At 40.6% G+C, this 23,206-nt stretch overlaps 2 protein-coding genes across 2 annotated transcripts in view; both read right to left on the bottom strand.

Annotated features, from left to right (window-relative positions):
* Nucleotides 1-118: 118 nt before the first annotated feature.
* Nucleotides 119-2,006, bottom strand: EIF4EBP3 (eukaryotic translation initiation factor 4E binding protein 3). The gene is made up of 3 exons (XM_081035658.1): nucleotides 1,791-2,006; nucleotides 600-773; nucleotides 119-456 (listed from the first exon to the last, which is right to left on the bottom strand). The coding sequence occupies exons 1-3, from the start codon at nucleotides 1,996-1,998 to the stop codon at nucleotides 428-430; spliced, it is 411 nt and encodes a 136-aa protein (XP_080891784.1). The 5' UTR covers nucleotides 1,999-2,006; the 3' UTR covers nucleotides 119-427.
* A 5,447-nt stretch (nucleotides 2,007-7,453) lies between these two features.
* Nucleotides 7,454-23,206, bottom strand: part of LOC308491688 (ankyrin repeat and KH domain-containing protein 1-like) — a 101,216-nt gene continuing 85,463 nt past the window's right edge. The window contains 12 exon segments of the mRNA XM_081035642.1: nucleotides 7,454-7,941; nucleotides 8,205-8,369; nucleotides 9,055-9,230; nucleotides 9,766-10,017; nucleotides 11,069-11,245; nucleotides 14,286-15,898; nucleotides 16,030-16,179; nucleotides 18,149-18,295; nucleotides 18,770-19,226; nucleotides 19,920-20,094; nucleotides 20,379-20,495; nucleotides 20,963-21,058. Of these exon segments, the coding sequence (XP_080891768.1) occupies nucleotides 7,882-7,941; nucleotides 8,205-8,369; nucleotides 9,055-9,230; nucleotides 9,766-10,017; nucleotides 11,069-11,245; nucleotides 14,286-15,898; nucleotides 16,030-16,179; nucleotides 18,149-18,295; nucleotides 18,770-19,226; nucleotides 19,920-20,094; nucleotides 20,379-20,495; nucleotides 20,963-21,058 (3,585 nt within the window). The 3' untranslated portion in view covers nucleotides 7,454-7,881.

The raw sequence follows: 23,206 nt of genomic DNA, 5'->3' as shown, positions 1-23,206 counted from the left end.
TGGAAGTGGGACCAACCAGAGCTGGGAAGGACCTCTGGTCCTAACCAGGTCTGCTGGAGCCATTAGCTGTGTGGCTGGAAGATCAGCATTGAGAACACTGGAGCCAAGGCATTTCTTTGAATGTTTTACTAAGCAGTCAGAAAGTGACACACTCCACCCCCCAGGCCCTGCCTCAACCCCTGAGCATAGAGGGCTGGGGGCTGAGAGGAGTGCCTACAGACCAAAGAGAAAGGAGAGCTAAGGGCTTGGCAAGTTGCCCACTCCTATCCCTGGTCTAGCTGCCTCAGAACTAAGGGAGGCCCAGAACCAAGTCACTCCCTTCCAGATTAGACGAGGCCAGTTGGCCTTTGGATACCCCAGGAAGAGGTTGTGGCAGCAGCGGCACGAGGGATTCCTCTAACTCCATACACGGGTCATCTGCACTGGATTAGATGTCCATTTCAAATTGTGCGTCATCTGGAGAGAGAAAAGGCAGGACTGGTTGCTGGGCTGAATGTCAGTCTCAGTGTAGAAACCCTTTGGAATTGAGCCCCCACTCTACTTATTCAGGGCATTTAGAATCAAAGGCATTTCTTAATTTTAGGTCCTGCTTTCCTTACCAGGTGTCTCTTCCTCTGTCTCCTTCTGCTCCTTCAGCTCCTCCAGTTTGGAGGGTGGGGCTGTTGGGGGAGTTGTGACCCCGGGAATCTGAGGGAGGCAGCAGGGGGGTGTCCGGGCAATGGGTGAGTTCTTGCACTCCAGCAGGAACTTTCGGTCGTAGATGATCCTGGTGCCTGTCAAGGGGCAGGGGCCAAGTAAGTGGCAGGAGCTTGGGTAGAGAGCTGTTTGGGGCCCTGATACAGGATTTTTAGGGACACGGGGGTCACATTTCCCTGTTTTAAAGGGCTACTGCTCTACAGCACAGTCAGGATCTCGGCTGACTAGCCTTCACAGCACTAAGACTTCCAGGCCTAACCAAGATGTGGCTAAACAATGGGGACATCCCAGCTGAACAAGGCAGGAGCTTTTGGTTTAGGGGAGCTTCAAGTCGGCTCTAGAAGGAGCACTGAACTTCGAGCTCGGGTACTGCAGGCTGCTCCTCTCCAGCTCAGCGACTTCACTCCTTTGGTTCACACGGTGGGGCCTCGACCTCCAGCCTCAGTTGGATCAAGAAGCCAAACAGCAGATGTGAAGGCGGTTCACCCAGTGCTGCCACCCGGGCTCTGATACCCTGCAGGGAGGAGCTGTGTTCCCCATGAAACGGGGACATAATGTTCTTATCCTGACCCCTCCCAAGTCCTATCAGGCTCAGCCCCACCTAAAGGAACTTGGCACAGAATCGTGTCCTCAAAGGGCCCTGCTCTTGTTCTCCGCCCAGCCCTCGGCCCCCACGTGGCAGGAGGAACCGTAGCCGGGAGCCCAGCAGCTAGCTTCATCCCAGGTTGCTCGTCCAACCAGCCAGCCACAGATACCCAAAGCCCCAGACCCCAATTGCCCCACCTGCTCTAGCTGCTTTGCAAAACCTGATGCTTCCCGCTGAGGCCACGCTCAGTTGGGGCCTCGGCTCCTATTCCCGGCCGGCAAAGTTGGCAGAGGCGGGTGAACAAGGTGCCCAGAGCCCAGGCCAGTGAGGATTTCAGCCCAGAATCACCCGGAAACTAGGCTTCGGCTCCCGCCCCTCCGCCTTAAACTACAATCTGAAGAGGGAACTGTGGACGAGTCCAAGGCCCGTACCTCCCCACCCGCACCCCGCGACAGCACGCACGCGCTGGCTTGCCCGCTGCCTGCGGACCCCAGCCCGGCCCGCTGACCTCCCGGGGTAGTGGCGTATAGCGTGCCCCCCGGCGTGGTGCTGTAGCAGTCGGGCAGCCGATCTCTGCCCCCGGGAATCGGGCAGCTTGTTGATGTGGACATAGCGATCTGGACGAACAGGAAGGCAAGCGACTGGAGCTGAGGTCCCGGAGCGCAGCAGAGTCTGAGACGTACTCGGTCGACCATGTGCGACCGCAGCAACAACATCAGGACTACGTCACGCCCGGGGCGGTCCACCCGCCGTCACTCAACCCAAAGGTCCCGCCCTATCCGCGAGGGAGCAAGCCCTCGGCTCCGCAAAACTTGGAAAGAGTTCCAGGCCGCACGGACCTGGAGTGCTTTTTGGTTCAACATTGGCCAGCCGGCCTCTTGAGTGCTACAACCGCTCAGCTTTTTACTATTCACTGCTCGCAGCTGGTGGTTTGGGGACTGGTAAGGTACGGCACAAGTCACCCATTCTTCTCAACAGTTTCGGACAGTAAAGCACTACCATTAGCCACATTTTACAGGTCAGGAAAATAAAGCCCCGAGAGGTTAAGTAACTGGTTCAAAGGCACGTGTCTTGTAGGAAGAGGAGCTGGGATTTAGACCCGAGTGTATCTGATTCCAGAGCCTGTGCCCTTCAACACAGCTGTGTAGTGCCTCCCATTAATCAATGAGAATACAGGATGAAAAATGCCTCTATGGCGTGGTGCACAGCTAGAAGGGGAAGGGCAGGGAGGGAGGGTGGGCGTTCTGGAAGAAATGATACCTGGACTTATAAAGGTTGAGGGGTAGCAGAAGCCTGCTCTTTGATCTGTCACACCCAAGTAACCTCAGGGAACTAAGGAAGGGCAGGGGGCTGGTGAGGAGGGCTTGGTCTCTAGACCTCTGGAAAGGAAGATCAGAGTCTGGCCTTAGAAGCTTTTTTAATACAGACACAGTGATGTGAAAGGAGGCAGGAGAGGTGATGGGAAAGTAAGTACGAAGGCTAGTGCCGATATACACTAAAAACCTCCACTTGATCTGGTTGTCGGGTCATGCTGCCTCAAAATCCGTATACCTCCGCCCCCACCCCGCAAATTAACTATAGACCACCTGACCTCATGCATTTATCAGTATTACTTAAACTCTGGCTTTATCCGATTTTCCCTTAGCTCTGATTTTTTCACTTGTTAATTTAAAAAAGACTATTTTGTAAGTTATTGCTGCTCAAAGTTTAATGTGCACATAAATCACCTGGAGAGCTTGTTAAAAATGAAGATTCTGATACAGGAAGTCTGGGGTGGGACCTGAGATTCTAGGTTTTTAATAGGATCCTGGGTGATGCAGAGCTGTAGGTGAGCAGGTCCTTAGCAGCTCACTTCAGGAAGCAAGGATGTGTCTATTTTATGTTCCAAAAAGGTTTCTGACCTCTTAAAAAGTGGTGTATGCCTAAATGAAGTGTCTTAGCAGGTCTGGAGGGTAAGGCTTGGGAAGCAGATTGTGAGGAGACATCTATGACAACTCAGCTTTTAAGCAAAGCGAGTAAATAGTCTGTTCGGGGGAGTAGGGGGTGGGACAGAGGACAGTGAGATTGAAGGTGAAGACCCCAGCCTAGTGAAGTGGAGTGGGCAAAAGGGCAGGGCTGTGATGATGGAGAGAAGTGTGTGTGAGGGGGGTGGGAGTGGGGGTGGAGGAGGGATAAAGGTGACTGATTAAGGATGGAGCGAGGGAGAGGGAGATAAGTTAGGGTAATTCCCAATCTCCTGCCTTCAGAGTCTTGGTAGCTAGTCGTACCATGTAATATAACAGGTAAAACCAGGGGAAGGGACTACCTTATACTGGGAATGTACGATGTGTGTGGAATGCTCAGATGGAGAAGCACAGTAGGGAGCTAGATATACTGGTCTGAAGCTGAGAGAGCTCTGGGCGAGTGAGTCAGATCTGAATGGAGTGAAATCCAACAGTGAAGGATAGGATCACCAGCGGGAAGATACAGTGAAAGAAGAGGCCTGGGCACATCAACATTTATTTAAGGGGTAGTAGAGGAAGAGGATTTCAAAAGAGTCTGAGAAAGACCAGCCAGAGTAGGAGAACTAGGAGAGAAGTGTCAATTTGCAAGAAGGATCAATATGGAAGTGAGGTCTCTTTTCTATTAATCTCTACTACAAAACAACAGCAGCGGGTACTACTACTGTAAGACTGCCGGTAGAAGTTTACTTTTCTTGAGATGCTGTGTGCTATAAGGGCTGGGGAACTAGGCAATAGGCAGTTGGCTTTAGAGAGAAAGCCAGATTCATCATCCATGCAACCTGGATGAAGGACCAAAAGTTTAAATCAGAGGATCAACACTGATTCCCTATTTATTAGAGTGTGGGAGCTTAAAAAAGCCGAGGCCCCCCCCCCGCCCCGAAATCTGACTAAACTTACAAGGGAATAACAGGTCTCTACCACTAGGCAAATTACAGTTGACCCTTGAACAACTTGAGTTTGAAATATGCAGGTCCACTTATATGCAGATTTTTTTCTATACAGTCGGCCCTTTATATCCCCAGGTTTTGAATCCACAGGGCTAATCGTGCATTGTTCTATGACATTTTATATAAGGGCCATGAGTATCTCAAATTTAGGTATCCACGGATGGGGGTCCTGGAACCAATCCCCCGTGTATACCAAGGGACGACTGTACTTTGGACTCATAGCAATACCATCAAAGTAAAACAGGTAAAAAGTAATCACAAAATAGGTTTGCAATCTGATCATTAGATTTATGATCTTGTTTTCCAAATTAGGTCTCAAGTTCCAGGTTCCTGCTGTTTTTTTTTTTAACGTGGTCGTACACTTAAGTTTTAGATATTTAAAATCATTTTTCTCTTGCTCATTTCCTAACAGGAGAGAAAGTAAAGGAAACTGCCTGTTGACAAATGGTGACAAATCTTTGAGAATGAATAGAAAATGCAGTGTTATCAGACAGAGTCCCTCATTCCAGGACAGGGTTCACTGGGAGACGTCACAACCAGCTCCACTTCTTGATAGAAGACATCTAGGGCTAGTTAGAGAACAAGATGTTCAGGAGCTGTTTTCCTGCAGGCTTGTTTGCCTCTTCCTGGTTTACAATGTGGTCCAAAGGTCTTACTTAAACAGTGGGACAGAACCGTGCAAACTAAGTACTCCTCTCTGTTTGGCTTGAAACTATAATATGACCAGCCTTTCCCTTCTAAAAGCTACCTCAAACTGAGGATGGTCCCCTCATGCACTAATTTTGAGGTTGGGAGAAAGATTTGACCAGAATGTATAAGAACAGATGGAAACTGGAGTTTCACTGAGATTTCTTACCTCTGGTTAGGAGGGGCCACCATTGGCTGTCCAACTCTCTTCTTCGGTCTGGTTAGCTGAGGTGATGGGATTTCCCCTTTGAGAGCAGGGACTGAAGGAAGCAGACTGGCCTATAAAAGGGCAAGTCAGCACACTGTAGCCACAATAGATTTAAAGGGTCTTAAAACATCAATACTTTTATTGATAGTGGAATTTTTTTACATTGAACACTACTAGAAATAAGTGGGTCCAGAAACCTCGATGATATATTTTTATTCCTTGAAAGAGTTGTGATTCTCATAGGGTTTGATTTATGCCTCAGCAGGATGTTTCTTAATGACTTGAGGGCACACTATAGATGTGCAAAGTTTTCTTCTGTCTCCACTAAAATCTCAAAATCAGTACTGGCCACCGTAACACTGGGCTTTTGATTCCTTGTGAGAACCAACGGTAGGGGGCCCTCAAACCTCGGCAATGTAAACATTCTATCTGGTGGCTTCCAGTATTCTCATACCGTATGTTCTCATTCACAAGAAAAAGAAGAAAATCTGTGTGAGAAATAGGAGACTCCTTGGAGTTCATTTATGTTCAATTTCGTTTTCAGGTGAGGAAAATGAAGCCCAGAAATGAGAAGTTACTTGCCTAAGGTCATCCAGCTTCAAAGGGCAGAAATGAAAATAGAATTTAGGCCCTGATTATTGTTTGACTGTAGACTATTGTTTTACTGCTGCCTCCCCCCAAATCCCTTGTAATTTTGAAAGTAATTAAGTTCTTACCTGAGCTAAATTTAATCCAAGGTTCAGGTTGGTAAAAAGCAGTAAAGTAATGCCAGGAAAAGGCAAGACAGAGGAAGAAGAAATTGTGGCAGGCAAAATGGGGTGAGGAATAGGCTACTGGGATCCAAACAGAAAGAAAAGAAAGCGGTGCTGATAAGAGGGCAGGGAAGAGGGTATTTTAAATAACGACTACCAAGTGTATAGCTCCTGTTTTTTCCTAACCCTACTAGAAATTTCTCCTAATTGCCTCCTCATGGATTCTAATTCCTGAGCTAAAATGTTTCATTCTGTTGTCCTCAAGGTGCAGAAGATAGGGTAAAAGGCTCTTCCAGAGAATTCCAATGTATTGTAGACAGTTAAGATAGAACAAAACTCACCTTTTTGTCCCACTGAATAATTTACTTAATATCATCTCTCACTAATATGTTTCATTCATTTCACTAATATTAGGTGATTTATTTATTTATTTTCAGTAGTAAGTGGAAACAGCAAGACCTGTAGGTGATCCCAGGGGCCTTATTTCCCCCTCAGGGTAAGGGGATCTCTTGAGAACACTTGATATGGTTATCAAACACTACAAAGGCAGTAGCTTCCACACCAGTGATATTTTCCAAATCCATTCAAAATAGAAAATAAGAAATGAGCTTACAGAAGCTCTCTCATATGTAAGATGATATGGAAGACAAAAGAACCAGGTATGTCCAACACAGAACAAACATGGTGTGTCTTATCTAGTGGTGGTCCTGGAAGAGAAGATTAAGAACCGCTGTAGGTATGAGAGAAGAAAAGTGCTGATTGTACGGTTCTGCCCCTAGTTACTACTTTTCTGTGCATCCTCCTTTGCTTTGATATGTGCTTTGGCTTCTCTAAAACGTTTTCTTGCTTTCTTTTTCAGACTGCCTATACACACGACCAGGAAATTCAACTATATTAAAACATGAATAAGTTGATGACTATTCTTTGCAGTGGGATAGTTTTTCCTTCTCTATTGCATCAGATTCTTGGCAAAGCCTATGGTTTGGCCAAAGCAATCCATTCTAGTGTTCCTGTGTTTAGCTTGTTAAACATATTGGCTCTTCATACGTGGGGCCATGGAACTCAGCCCAGAATTAGTCACGTGTTTATAAACATTACTCAGCTGATTCAACAATGTAACAGAATTACAGGAGTCACCCCTCACTCCCTCCTATGTCCCAACCCGAATAAAATGTAGAACACCTAAAACCAAAATATTTACAGAAAAAAGTCAGGAAGCACAAAAGGAACCTGAAGTGGATGACCTAAGTTTGCTCAGTGTCATCTGATTGAAATCCTATTGTTCTTATTGACATACTCATGATCCATAAAGAACTAATCCTATCTATGGCCTGTCTGCTAATGTCAAGTAAGATACATTGCAGGGGCTTGAAACTTGCTCATTTATAAAATAATAAGGAAAAGAAAGAGAATGAGGAACGTTTACCAAGTATATAACTAGTCTTAAAAGTGCTTTTTCAAGGCAGTCTAAAGAATGGACTCAAAAGTGTAAAATGTGAGAAGCCCAACCTGGTTCAGTATGTTTGTAGACTGGGTGGTATCTGCATGACCACTGAAAGGATCACACCCCACTTCTAAACACTGTTCATCTTTTTATTGAATATTCTGGTAAATATTTCACATTAATACAGGCTACATTAAGTAGAGCCACTATATGACAAGAAATTTACTCAACTTTTTCCTTTTAAGTATGTAAACAACTGTACATGTATTTACCACCCTAAAAGGTTGAAACATGTAATCATCTAATTCTTTTCTGCATACAAGTAGCATTCAGTATGTTTAGCCAAAAGCACTAAGTTCAAAATGGCTAAACTAACCAGAGAACATAATCAGATCGATAGGAAATCAATTTTTTCTTATACAATGGGCAATCAAATTTCCATTGCTAAAGCCTTAGAGAAAATTTCTTAGTTAGGCACATTAAAAAAAAAAAAAATCCCCAGGGTTCTTCCAAGGTCATAGGTTTCTCAAACAAGGCTAAAGAGTAAGACCTTCTAACTTAGTTGACATATTTGAGATGCATGTTTCCAATATGAGGTGCCCACGTGCCAGGCCAAATCTGAAAAGGGGGAGGAAAAATTGGAATTTCTAATTAGGAATCTTTCGACATTTACAAAATGAATATATAAATGCAATGGCAATTCACTGTTTCTGCCTCGGGAGAACACACATACATGAAATAAAATGTTTAGTAGCATCATCTTGATACTGAAAAACTTAAGTCAGATTCAGATGTTATGACTTTTGATATCCAGAACTTAACACTACCCAAAGAATGACATGACAAATCTGAAAAATAAAAGAGCATTAAGTCCATTTTACCTGCTGGGCATCAGTGCATTCAGTTGAATTTTGAATAACTTTTATCATAGGGTTCCAAGCAGGATCTGGGTTGTGAAGTCCATTAAACAGTGGGCCTCCTGGCACATCAGCAAGCTGAGGATGAGAGGGTATTATGGTGCCTCCATACATGGAAATTGGCAGACCCTAAAACAGCAGAAAGGAAGGATTAACCATGAAGTAATTATAAATGATGATTCCATAATACCATCTTAGATCTCTCTACTTTCCTTCATTCAAAGAACTCCAGAGGATCCTGTAAATACAACACTGTACACTGCTGAGAAACCAAAAGTGGTTTTCTGCATCAGCAAAACTTCTCAATGAGAAGAGAGAAAAAACAACAACTAAATTTAGGATCAAATCATCAGGAAATTCCCCATATTTGATGAACACATATAATACCCTCAACTTTCCCATATTTTAATTTCACTAAGAAGCTCATGTTAAGAAGAAAAGGGGAACGCTACATGATTGCTTACAGCCATCATCTGGCTTTACGGCAATCGGGAAGCTCTCGGAGCAGACGAGGGCAATGGGGAGCTCACAGCCAACTTTTAGAGGGGCAGAGCCCTACCTCAAAGCTGTGGCAGCAAAACCCAAACCTCTCAGGTGTTCTAGGAGTATAGGGACATCTATAAGATAGTTTGAGGACAAATCACTGTGGACAACATAATCTACTCTTGAAATTGGGTAAAAGATCTGGCAAAGTCAGGGAAACAAATTAGTTTCACCAACAGGGAGAATTATGTCAATACACACTATCCCTTAACATGTGACTGCATTGGCTGGCAAAGTATTAAACAAGTTACAATGATGTTAGTCAACTCACTTTAGAAAAATCCACAAAACTGCTTGCCATAGGCTGATGAAAAATGTTAGAGGGGGCTACCATTCCAGAATCATCTCTCTCCATTGGCTGATGCTGGGAGAATGTGCTTGGGTCTGATAATGGTTGATGCATTGGATGGTTCCCTATCACAGACTGTGACCAACCTGATAAGCCTTCTGGAAAGAAGAATTGAGAACAGGGTTTGATGTTTATTTGGATTAAATAACAAAAACATTACCACTTGATCTTTTTTCATACTAAATTTTATTAAAATTATTCTTCTGAAGAGCTCAGGGCACATTCATGACAACCTTTGCAAACCAAAAAAACGAGTTCCTGGAAAACTGGGTGAAGTCCTCTGAATACCCCAAATACTCTACCTTGTTCTTTAAGTGCTCCCTAAAAGAACTCAACTGCTTGTCCCATTCTACACTGAAAAGCTTAAGACGGAAAGGAATATGCTTTGAATCTTTTACTTTTAATCAACTCTATATTATTTTGTATGTATTATACATTATTATTATACATGTTACATGTAATCCAAACTAACATTGCAGAGTCTGAGACTGGATTGAATTCTTCAAAAGTATAAACACCCCTACTGATGGTTAAATGTAGGAACTACATTGTTTTTGTGGAACTAAGTTTTAATAGCAAAATCCCACAACTTACTTGAGATACTCCTACAAAGAGAGGGCAAGAGAACTATACCTGACATAGCGTTGACACCAAATGACCAGATTCCACTGTGTCCAACAGGAGCGACAAAACTGGTCCCCACAGGGGCTTGTGCGACAGACCCTCCTTGCCGAATCCGGGCCAGTCTCTCTGTTCCGATTGGGGGAGGTATCTTCCGATCCTGACTGGCATTGCCTCCTTTTGGTTGGCCCAAGGTTGGTGGGGCAGAAGTGGCTGAAAGAGGTGAAGATGATCCCGAAGAAACAGATGGAATAGGAGAGTCACCTGGTGGCAAAATATTTCTCTATTGTTTTATTACATATAAAAACTAGTGATAAGAATATGAGAAACCTTGTTGGAAAGATCTATTCCACAACATAGGTTCTGTAAAGAAAAATTTTGTAATTTTATAAGGTCATTCAAATGAGAATATACAAATTCTGTAAACTATTCTATACTACTTCTGCCTATGACAAGTATAAACAAATAGTCTAAAACAGTTTTAGGATTGAACTGAACAAGATTAGAAGAAAAAAATGGTCACATTTATTCTTACTCTAGTTCTAAATAATCTTCTCAAATCATATATTGTCCCATTTTAAATTAACTTCCATGTGGCAATGTTGCACAGTACTTGGCATATTGTCTACAAAACAGCTGCTGGCCCTTTATACCTATTGTTTTCTTTTTTCCCTCTCTACAGCCTTTTTTATCCATAAGGAAGAAAGGTTAAATATTAGCAAAGCATCACCGAATTCAATTCATGGCTTTGTTTCTTAATGGGACCATCGGGTAATATGGGTAGTTTTCATTGTTAAAACGGCCAGTACTCACTAACTACCTCGTGATGCTCATTAAAAAAAATCAAATCTTGTTCAAGTCCTGTTAGAACTTCCTTTATTCTAAATACTGATATAATTAAGTCAGAACAGAGGAATACTTTTACTTATGAATGGCAATAATATGATAGCCTAAAGTGTAAAAATAAATGATCAGATGTGTACCAAACTGACCAGATACATAAATTCAATTTCTTTTCAGACTTAAGAAATTATTTCACAATACTGCCCCCAAAAGATCCTTTTACAAAACTACTTGTAGTACCTCTTCTTGATCCATACCCCAATGTAAACATGTCTGACTTAGAAGAATAGCTTGACCCTTCTCAAGTTTTCTATCCTTCAAATGACTGACCATTTTTGACATGACTGCAATACAAACCTTGGGTACCTGCATACCATTTAGATTACTGAAGTTACAATATAGTGTTTCCTGAAACAAATGGTTTAATAACTTATTAAAGACTCTTTGGGATGAGTTCCTCTAGGATCCCTACATGAGTTTGAGGCGCTTGTCCAAGGATGGGGAGAAAAATGTTGTCTGTTGAAACTAGGGGTCCCAACAGGAGCTGGCCCTTGCAGAAAAACACGTGTTCCTGGTATGCCGGAAAAACTTGTCAGAGGAGCAGAAGAGGAGGATGGGGAGCTGCCTGATGGGTCAATGGATGGTAACCCTGAAATAAAGCAGGTCCAAAATATCCAATTAGCCAAGGCTTTAAAATGGAAAGTCCAAGGTTCACTTAATTCCTTTTTAAAAAGAAAGCATGCAGTTCATTTTGTAGATCACAGCAAAAAAGAATCCATTTATGAGATACAATGTAGCCCAAACCCATTTTTTTCTTGCAGTCTAGAAGAATATCACCAAATAGCACTAGGTATAGAAAAGTGAGTCCAATGTTTAAGAATGGTAGCCACCTGGCGTATGTTCTGGATAAATCTCAGCTTTCACTGGAGAGGACTTGAATGAGAGCATGTTGTAACTAAGTGGTACCCATCAATAATTTCTGCTTTCCCTTTTGTGGCAAATCTCAAAGTACAGCTATGTTATCTACATAACTTGAGTCATTTCCTATGGGAGATGAATAACAAAACCTACTAATGTTTACTTCCTAACAAGGAGGAAAAGCATACTATAAAACTAAATATATTTTCAGTACTCCATTTGATTAAAAAAAAATCAACAGCTGCAAACTATATCAAAGTTTTTATCTAGTTTGCATAAGTCTAAATTTAGCAGTCTTCTCTCAAATTCCATTGCTTTCTCTGGAGAACTTATTTGGGAAAATAAACAAGGGTCAGGAAAAGGATTACAGGTGCTCATTTCAGGATAAAGTAGTTAATATCAACATGGTCAAAACTTCAAAAGATCTCCTAAGCAGGTCTTACTCATCTGTTTAAAGTATACAATTCAAAGGCTTTTAGTATTTTCACAGGGTTGTGCAGCAATCACCACAATCAATTTTAGTACATTTTTGTCTACCCTAAAAGGAACTCTGTACCTGTCAGTCTCAGTTGTCTTTTATCCCATATCTCCACCTCTAAGCAACCACTAATATACTACTCTCTGTCTCTATAGATTGCCTATTCTAAAAATTTCATATAAATGGAATCATACAATATGTGGTCTTTTGTGACTGGCTTCTTTCACTTAGCATACTGTTTTCAAAGTTCACGTTGTAGCATAAATCAGTACCTCCTTTCTATTATATCTCATTATGTAGACATTGTATATTAAAACATGATTATATATATTATAATGAAAATAATCTCTCATTACATAGACAACCACATTCATCAGTTGAGGGACATTAGGTTGTTTCCACATTGGCCATCAGAAATGCTGCTGCTATGAACATTTATGTATTAAAGATAGTTACAGTATTCCATCTGATAAAAAAAAAAATCAACAGCTGCAAACTGTATCAGAGTTTTTATCTAGTTTGCATTCTACAATTTTTTTCCTGTGTGTACACATATGTTTTCTCTTGGCTATCCCAAGGAGTAGATGGATCATATGGTAACTCTGTTTAACTTTTTGAGGAACTGCCAAACTTTTTCCAAAGTGGCTGCACCATTTTAACTTTACAACAGCAGCATTTGAGGATTTCATTTATTTCACATCCTTTCCGATCTTCTTAAGTATTACTATTTCTTACCTATAAACCCGGAGAGTAAACTATAGCCATGAAAGAAGGGCGTCAACAAAAGAAACCATACAAGTAGTTAAGAAATGAGGTCAAGCTTAATCAATCCTGGACCCCAAAAAGAAGGGCAAGGATTAATGCTTGCTTTTTAGATTATTATTAAATTAGCAATAAATAATTTTGATGTTATGGATCTGAATAGTTAAGGTCCCAAAACCTTGTTTTCTACCAAACTAGATGGATGATTTCCTTGACTTTTTTCTTTTTTCCAGACATTCCTCATCTACACACCTTCCGGGATCCAGGAGGCGGAGTGCAAAGAACTCAAACACTAGAACGTGAGAGATCTGAAGTCCAACTCTGGCTAAGGTACTCTAAACTCACGTATTAGTTAGTGCCAGTCAAGTTAAGAATTAATGCTTTGTACCACGGCCTGAGCAGTGGCAATAAGCTCTTCTTTCACCCTGGCCTTTGAAAACCTCTATTAGTTTCCCCAAAATGAAGAATTAAAATAGATACCTATTTATAGAAAAGAAGAAAAAAATCCTAGAGAATATTTTGGACCACAGATGGTCTTACATAAGCTTGTATTTCTATTAGAAAGGATATAACAGCTATGTTTTCCTGAAAAGACAAGTAAATGGAAAAATACCAGAAATGAAACCTAAGGCTATATAGTTCCATGAACTCACAAATTTTAAACAACATAGATCAGTTTTTAATTAGCAAATAAGGAAGAATGGACTATAGGATAGTTTTTCAACTAGAAGAAAAATTCTAAGTGGCAATAGTTCTTACCCTCATTCTAGGTCAGCCACAATTTCTAATTTATTTTTCAGCACAGGGCAGATGGGACTGAAATTTGGCTCTTAGACTCTGAAAAATAGATTCTGGCTTCAAATATCTCCAAGCCAACAATGGCCTTATATCTTTCGATATATTTCTTAAAATGCTTCAGCAGCTAATTTCTGATTTTGAGGAAGGAACAGCTGACTCTAAGCTGGTCTTTTAAAAAGAAGAGCCCACCAATGACTGGATCTCTTCAAATAGTTCCATCTAATATAAATAATATAGGGTACTATAAACTAACATCATTTACTATTTGGTCTGAGCACCCAAGACTGAAAACAAGGAATGAAGATTATGAGCTGATGCCTAAACACCTTTGTAACTCAAACTTTAAAAATCTAAGAAATGTAAACCATCACTATGATTTTAAAAACTGTAAAATTGGAGTCCTTGAGCATCCTGTAAGTCCTTTTTTATTAATATCATCTTACAGCAATTCTTACACCAATTCTAAGCAAACAAGGTCCTTGCTATGAGGAACAGAGATCATACAGAGAATATAAAGCAGCTCATTATATGGCAGTGCCTTACCTATAGTTACTTTTTTGCCCACTCAATCAGCAACCATGAAAGGGTCTTTACTATTTGTGACACACTATCATATCTTTAAGATTGTGCAATATTATGTACAAAATAAACGCTTTATTACTATTATTACCTTGGAGGATTAGATTATGCTGTTGGAGCCCCAAACTGAGCTGCAGTAATGGTTATAACTTACCAACTGGACTAGTAGAAACTCGCTGGGAAGGTGGTCTGAAGCCGGGTGCCTTGGAGTTGTCAGGGTGCACATTTTCCAAGTGTCCAAGGACAGAGTTGCCCAGGAACGCTGACTGAACAGTGAAAGAGGCATCTGTAGCAACGCGTGAGGACAGTGGACCATCTCCCCAACCCTGGTTAGCCGGCACCTGACTGCTATCAAAAAGACTACTGAAGTGATTGAAAAGTGTGGCTGGGCCAAAGGTAGGTGGCAAAGATTTATTTGCTGGGTTAATGTGCATCTGAGAACCATTCATCATGTTCATGGCTGAAGAAAGCTGCACTGCAGCTGGTGGGCCTTGAGGTGGCGTTAAAGGAACTGGATTTGTAACAAAAATAGACTGGGGATCCTGGTGTAGAGTTGCATTTGGTACCACTGAGTAAAAGGAACCTCTGGGCTGCATTCGATGAGAAACTCGAGGTGCTGGTACAGCTAATTGAGGTAAATTATTGGTATCCTGATTATCAGCAGCAACCAATCTCGGTGATGCCAAAGTCAATGGAGCAGGTTCTGAATTAGATGCAAAAGGCATTGACATAGGACTTAAATCAGACACACTGGATGGCTGGGCCTCCTCCTGTGTGTTGTTGGAGGGAGGAGTGGGACTACTGGATGGGTGAGTTTCTGGAGCTCCTGGGGTGTTGCTGGCAGAGCTACTGCAGCCATTTGCAGCTGAAGATGAGGTACACAGGTTTGCCACGGGCTGGTCCTGTGTGGATCCTTTCTCTTTGGGGGGTGGCATGGCAGAGAAAGCCTCCATCTTTTGTGAAGAAAGCTGTGCTTGAGGAGTACTTGCAGGCAGAAATGTGGTGGGAACTTGCCCACTAGTGATAGGTGCAGAGGAGACCGAAGGCAGGGGACTACAAGTGCTTGTCACAGAAGAAATCACTGTTGCTGGAGGACTCGTCTTAGGCACACAGGCAAACAACTGCTTTCTGACTGATGAAGGAGTCCGGGTATTAGTCACACACAGTTGCTGACTGGCTGCAACTACAGAAGAGACAGTGATAGGACAACTGGCAGGAGCTAGTCCGGCAGACTCTGAGGGTAAAACAGTTCCGTTCTGGTTAGGTAGACGACTTGTATTATTATGCTTTGGAGAGTTATTTGTGTTGCCAGGATTCACAGGTCTCACTGGGAATGGTCCCCAAGTGTTAGGAGAGGGTGTAAAGGTTCCTCCAAACTGGGCCATGGGTAAGCGAGGATGCCGAATCTGTTGCATAGTCTGAGCAGCCAGTAGGGCAAAATGAGGGTGGGGATAAGCTAAGGGTAGAGACACTGGGAAAGAAGAACGTACATTTGCTGGAACGTTCTTATTAAGTTTATTAGTGGGTGGGAACGTAGATAATGTTGTCGCCTGTGAAGTTACAAGAGTTGGAGCACCCAAGGGAAATGCATTTTTACTGGAAGCTGCTGTGGTGCCTACTCCAGGTGAGAAGTTTGCATGGATGGATTTGGTGCTGGCAGGTGTTCTGATATGATTTTTAGGAATCAAGTCTTCCAGTTCCTTAGCAGGATCTTGAATAAGTGCATTGATAAGTTGAACTGCGTATCTTGTTGACTCTGTACCACCCCTGCGGAGAAAACAAACAAAAAACAAGATAAAAAACAAAACAAAACAGGTAATTCTTGATTCTACCATATCTAACAAAAGAATGTTTCTAATAAAATTTAATTTCCACACAGAACTAGTAAAATCCATTACCTTATTGTGATCATTCTCTCGCCATTCTTATCTTTCTGTTTATCCACATCAATGTGGGCACCTGTAACATCTTGTATCGCAGTGATGTTGCAGCCTCCTCTTCCCATTATCCTGGAAACCACTGAAGCTGGAACAGACAATTTCTTTGACCTGAAAAATGAAGACCATGCATAAGCTTACGAAATCAAATCTCTTTATTAAAAAAGATGTCTCAGTAAGTATGTTCCTGGACATTTGTAGAATTATATTTCTCAAATCCTTTTTTTTTCTTTTTTTTTTTTTTTCCCCGAGACGGGGTCACGCTATGTTGCCCAGGCCGGAGTGCAGTGGCTATTCACAGGCGCGATCCCACTACTGATCAGCACGGGAGCTTTGACCTGCTCCGTCTCCGACCTGGGCCGGTTCACCCCTCCTTAGGCAACCTGGTGGTCCCCCGCTCCCGGGAGGACACCATATTGATGCCGAACTTAGTGCGGACACCCAATCGGCATAGCACACTACAGCCCAGAACTCTTGAACTCAAGTGATCCTCCAGCCTCAGCCTCCCAAGTAGCTGGGACTACAGGCGCGCGCCACCACGCCCGGCCTCAAATCTTACAAAGGCAATTATTAGAAGTTTTTATTTTAAAAACTAACTTCCTATATTCAATTTCATAAAGGTAAATATTACCCTGCCATTTAAAACAAAAGTTGTATTTAAATCACTCACGATCGAAGCATTCAAATTTGCCCAAAATGTCACAAGTCAACTCAACTGCAGTGACCATACATATTGACTCTTTCTAAATTAAAATAATGCATACCATATTGTTAAATTTCATACTGAATAATAGAGGCTAGCATATCAATACCAACAATATATATTTAGCAATAAAAAAATAAAGCCTTAGATTTGAGCTACATAAAAAGCAACTCCCAAGTGGAGCCTGCGACTTCCACTTGTATGTGAGGCGAGTGGAGCCAGAGAGAAGACCAGAGGGCTGACTTTGCGATCTGACAAGATGGCCCGACTGCCCCGCAGGATTATCAAAGAAACCCAATGTTTGCTGGCAGACCCACATGAGAGCAAGACCCATGATCTTCAGGTTTTCATTGGTGGGCCCTAGGAATGATTCCCCCTTTTAGGGAGGGACCTTCAAACTTGAACTGTTCCTTCCAGAAGAATACCCAATGGTAGCCCCTAATTTTGATTTCATAATCAAAATTTATCATCTTAATGTAGAAAAGTTGGGAAGAATATATTTAGATATTTTGAGAGCTAGAGCGTGGCTTAGGCTAATGTCATGAATAATACTTAAATCGATCTGATCAAGTGTGCACCCCTTCAAGACTTCTTTTTTATTTGCATTTAATGGACACAAAGTCTTAGAAACATTACAGAATAAAAGCTCAGACGTCTCAGTCCTTTGGTGATTAAATTGCACAGTACCAAATCTAGATCTTGTCTTGATTCCCTGTTGTAAAGCATACATAGGCAGAAGCTAGAAGTATCATCTGGATTGTGTAAAAAACATTTAAAAGCAGTGGCCCCTCTCTGCTTTTATTATTTCCCCCATCATGGTTTAAGTATAAAGCAGTGTGAATGAAGGTAGTTGTCAGCGTTAGCTGCAGGGATGTGGGATGTTTTATTTTATTTTCTTTGAGGAAGAAGGTAGTTTTCATTCTATACGTTTCCTCCCCCCTTTTTGTAATGATCTAATTGCATTGGTTAAAAGAAGCTAACCAGTTCTTCAGAATACATTCTCTACGTTAAACTTTATTTAAACACTGTAAATAAGACAAGCGTGACTGAACCAAAACAGAATCATTAACAAACATCACAGCCCTTACTAATAACATTCTGACTGCTGTCAAGTGTAGAAGTTTAGAAATCATTTTGTATGGTTTCTGTGAACATCTGTAAATCTTATAATTTAATAAAGTATTTTTTGTTATTCTAAAGCCAACATTTGTTGTGTCACATAAAATATGCATGCAAAATTTACACATTGCTTCTAATTTGCATTAGCCTACTCTGGATTTAATAGGGCACTCCAGTTTAAAATAATTACCAAATTCAAACTATCTCGCAGGAGAACCTGTATCGTCTGTGAAAGTTAAAAAGACTAGTTCCACTTACCTTCGTACAACTTCTTTCCATCCTTCTTCTCTTTTCTGCCCCCTTTTAGGGCTAGTCAGGGTCAGCTTTATGTTTGGAGAGCTTAATGGCAATGACACTGACTTGTAGCTTGTTGATAAAGAATTAGGATTCACTTCGCCTTCAAGTCTGAAAAGAGAAATATCAAGTCTAATAAGAGATCAGTTTTAACTTAGAAACTCGAGATGATTCCTTTATAGACAAAGTTATGCTGAAATATTTGAATTAAAATCTGGCACATCAAATTATCAACAATTCAGAAAAGCAGAACTAGGGCAATGAATCCATCATGTATTTTAGTATTAAAATGGATTCAGAAGCCAAAAGTTGTACTATAATCAATAAAAATGACAGTTAAAATCAAGATATGTTAACATTTTCAACTTCAAAACTGAATCATAAAAATTTCTAATAATCTCATTTCATAGCTAGCACACGATTGGGATGACACTGGTGAATTTCAGTTTTGAATATTGAAGACAGACAATGTACTGTACTTCAACTGTTCAACACAACTTGTGCTTGAAGAATGTCCTTCAAATTGTTGCGCCAGGCATGAAAAAGGACAAGTGGATGTGGAGTTAACAAGTCAGGAACATTTACCGAGTTTGAGTTTTAGAAGTGGCAGGACTCGTTTTTTCATCTTGGGAATTGAGTAGCAGTGAGGGGTATCTCCGATCACTAGAGGAATTCATATCCATAGCGAAGTTTAACTCTTGGCTTTTACCACCACTGCTACTCTCACTGTTGCAATCTGTGCTGTCCAAGTTATCTGAATCACTATTCCCACCTGCACCACCACCTCTGGGTTCTCCATTTATTTTATTTTTATCTGCCTTTTGCTGTGCTAAGGATATATGTTGTTCTGGTAATATTAAAGGTGCAGTGGGAGGTGTCTCTTTTGTTTTGTTCTTCTTATTTTTCCGATTGGTGCTGGGGGTTGTCACCACGTTGGCCCTTTTTTTCCCAAACACATTGGTGAATGTTGCAGATGTTGCTGAGATTCCAATTGTAGTGGTGGTGGTTGCACTAGGAGGCTCTATGGGAACTTCTTGCTCCACTGAAATTATCAAAAAGGATAAAAATCACATTGTGAGCCAGAGATCTCAAAACACATTGTTACAGATATACCTAATATTTCATAATAATTCAGTCCCTTAGGTCCTATTTTCCTTTTACCAGTATTCATTAGTAAATAAAGAAATCTTTACTGTTGCTAGCTAGAACAAATATACCGTATCATATTGTGACGTCTAAACTGGTATACAACATTCACACTGTTACCATTCTCAAGCTCTGAAATGCTAGTTTCATGAATTAACCAAAAATAATACTATAGTTTGAATTTAGAAAAATTTTCAAGTCATGTTTTAGAATTAGAATTCAAATATAACAAAATTATTTTCCTACTACAAGCACTGCCAGACTGTACACTAAACAACTCTGAGGGTAATGAACTCCAGCGCTGTATAGTTTCAAGCCTGAACCTTAGCGAAAAATTTATTGAGGAACTGGACCTCTCTTAGTTTCTGGGGGAGGAAAGAGTAGGGAAGAACCTGGCAAATCTTTTACTATATTGTGTTTAGGACATAGACGGTATTTTACAGGGTGACTTAAATTACAACTGAACTTCAAATTATGTTTGTATCCCCCCTTCTGTTTGTCTGTATCACTTTACAATGTAAAAAGCACTCAAAATGAAGTTGCTAAACACAGGAGAATTTTATCACTAATTCGATGGGTCATTTCTCACCATCTTCATCATTCTCCTCCTCATCTTCATCCTCTGGTAGTTCTGAATTCTCCTTAGGTTTGTTTTCTTCATCTTCTTCCTGCTTCCTTTTCTGCTCCTCTTTTTTCTTTTTTCTCTTTTCTTTTCTTTTCTCTCTTTTGGCTGCAAGAGCCTGCTTTCTGCTCTCCTCTCTTGACTGCAAAATAAAGTATGTATATCATTTTACCAATAATGCAATAATTTAAAATAATGAATTAAATGAAATTTTTGTTTATGACATGAGGGGCTTTCCATGGATATCAGTCTCAAAACACATTTATAAAAGCAGCAAAAGGAAAAATAGATAAACTGGACTTCACTTTACAATGTAAAATATTTAGAAATATTTACTATAAGAGTTAATTGTCAATTTCAGATTAAAGTAATTGAATATTGAACTAGAATTAATCAGTGCTAATTAAAATTATTTTTCCCACTCACCTTTTCCAGATCAAGTTCCTTTAAAAGAATACTTGCATTCTTGTTTGCTTCTGCAGCCTGCTGGTCTTTAGCCTTCACAATTGTCTCAACACACTGATGACATTTTTTCAACAGTTCCTATAGTAGAAAATGGAATTATGTCAATACAGGAACATGTAACATAAACAGGCCAAATAAAACTCGAGCTGATGAGCACACCAAAAGTTCAGGGCTTAAAGCTCAAATAACTGAAAATTCATTAAATCAAATTAAACTGTCTTTTGAGTCTAGTTAGGTATCAATCTTTTGTTAAAATAAGGCACCATTTCCTAAAAAGTTTGTGTTCTTAGAAAACTTTCTAAATCAGGTGAATGGTCTAATAATAAATTTTAGCTGCAGTCACCGTAATTATGGTCCATAATAGCAAGGGAATAATTTATCAAAAGTATTAAACCCATTCTCCATTTACAAATGGAGAAACTAAAGCACAGAAAGATCAGGTGATCAGTTTCATAGAGGGGAAAAAGAACAGGTTGTTAATTGCACATTTTGGCATATAATTCCACAAAGAACAAAAATGTGCTTCAATGGCATATTAAACCTACCTTATCTGTAATTGTTGCTATGTATCTCATGCATTCAATATCAGAAGGGAACTGATTGACTTCCTTCACCAAATATTGAACAACTTTTACATGACCCTGTAAGGAGTACAAGAAAAAACACACAAAAGAATCCCTTGAAATTCTGCCCACATGCTTAAAAACTTAAGAGTAAAGGTATATAGTAATACTCCAGGTAGTTTACTAAATTTAAACTTATGGAAATAAGTACAGTGTTGAGTTTATAAACAGAAAAAGATATGTACAACATGCTCAAGAATATATGTGGACCAAAAGTATTTCTCCTGAATTTAATCTGCCCATTTCCCACTGAAAGCAAAAAAAAGTTTTTGTAGAAAAACAGTATCTCCTAGAATAAATTAATAAAATAAAAATTGGTGATGTGAAATGAACCTCAGATTAAAAGAGAAATTAGTCCTAAAACAAAGAGGATATTCTAGATTTCAAAGCATTACTTTGGGACTGGGTCTCATATTTATATGAGTCCTATGACTTGAATCTAAGTAACACACTTTCTTTTTTTAGGGAGGGCGCAGCTCACAGTGAGGCCCATGCGGGGATCAAACAGGCAACCTTGGTGTTATTAGCACCATGCTCTAACTGAGCTAACTGGCCACCCCAGGAAAACACTTTCTAAATGCTATTATCAGGGGCTAAATAAGCTAATAAATTGAAGTACATCTATTATAACATAACCAAACTTGCATAGTTTCCTTTCCTACTAAGGTTCTAAAACAACCTCAAGAATTAGTCTGATGGTGAGAAAAATCAGGAAAGAGGTTGCCTCCAGGGCAGGAAATTAATTGAGGCAGGATGAAACTTTCTAGGATTATGAAAGTATTTTGTATCTTTATGGGGTATGAGTACATGCATTTATCAAAACTCATTAAACTAGGTACCTTAGATTTGTGCATTTCACTATATGTGAACTACCCCTCAATTAAAAGAAAAGAAAAAAATTGGGGAAAAAAAATTAAGTCCAGAAAATGTTTTAAAATTTTCTTCTAAGACGCATAACTTACACTGCTCTCATTCAATAGCTATTTAGTTACCACCTAATATGTGTTAGACATTGTGCTAATAAACAACTGGGTATAAACAGCAGTGAAAAAGACAATCATGAATAGTGGTCTTCATGGATCTTCGAGCCTAGTTGAGGACACAGGCATTAAAAAAGTAAACTTGGGACGGCTCGGTAGCTCAGGCAGTTAGAGCTCCATGTTCCTAGCTCCAAAGTCTGCTGGTTTGATTCCCACATGGGCCAGTGGGCTCTCAACCACAAGGTTGCCAGTTCAATTCCTCGAGTCCCGCAAGGGATGGTAAGCAGCGCCCCCTGCAACTAAGATTTAACAGGCACCTTGAGCTGAGCTGCCGCTGAGCTCCCGGATGGCTCAATTGGTTGAAGCGCATCCTCTCAACCACAAGGTTGCCAGTTCGACTCCCGCAAGGGATGGTGAGCTGCGGCCCCTGCAGCTAGCAACTGGACCTGGAGCTGAGCTGCGCCCTCCACAACTAAGATTGAAAGGACAACAACTTGACTTGGAAAAAAAAAAAAGTCCTGGAAGTACACACTGTTCCCCAATAAAGTCCTGTTCCCCTTCCCCAATAAAATCTTAAAAAAAAAAAGTAAACGTGTTTGAATGTATAATTATAAATTGAGATAAGGAAAATAATAATGTACTACAAAAGGGAAGAAGGACCTTTTCAGATTGGGTGTTAGAGGACTCTCTGAGAAGTGACATTTAAAATGGGAGCTAAAGGATGAGCAGAAGTAAGCCAGGTGAAGAGCAAAGGAAAGAACATTTTGGGAGAAAAAAAACAGTGAGTAAAAGCCTTGAGGCAGTTAAAATTTCAGTGCATTCTAGGTCAGTGGCTGAAGTGTACTGAGCAAAAGGGAAGGGTAGCATAAATGACTGGTCTGGAGAGGCTGGCAAGAGCCGTATCATGAAAGGCTTTGTAAGCCATATTAAGTAGTTTATAGTTTATCATAATTGCATTGGGAAGGCTTTTTAAAATATAGCAGACAAGTGAGCCTTAAACTATATAGGAGGTATAATAAGTTTTCATGAAAGCGTCCACTCGTTTTTGTTCCTCCTTAGGTAGAGAAGACATCCACCTGAATATAATATCTGCCCTTAAATCACATGTTTTATGTACAACAACATAACAAAACTAGTCACCACACCAAGTGATTTAATAATAAAGTTGCTCATCGTCAGTGAACTA

The sequence above is a fragment of the Rhinolophus hipposideros genome (genome assembly GCF_964194185.1).
Source record: "Rhinolophus hipposideros genome assembly, chromosome: 23".
In the NCBI taxonomy this organism is placed as follows: domain Eukaryota; kingdom Metazoa; phylum Chordata; class Mammalia; order Chiroptera; family Rhinolophidae; genus Rhinolophus; species Rhinolophus hipposideros.
This window is presented reverse-complemented; position numbering and strand designations above follow the sequence as displayed.

Excerpts from the sequence above, each read along its gene's own strand:
- EIF4EBP3 (XM_081035658.1), bottom strand. The coding sequence starts at position 1,998 with ATGTTGTTGCTGCGGTCGCACATGGTCGACCGAGTACGTCTCAGACTC. Across the intron at positions 774-1,790 it reads ATACGCCACTACCCCGGGAG|GCACCAGGATCATCTACGAC; the intron begins GTCAGCGGGCCG and ends GCCCCTTGACAG. Across the intron at positions 457-599 it reads GACAGAGGAAGAGACACCTG|ATGACGCACAATTTGAAATG; the intron begins GTAAGGAAAGCA and ends TTCTCTCTCCAG.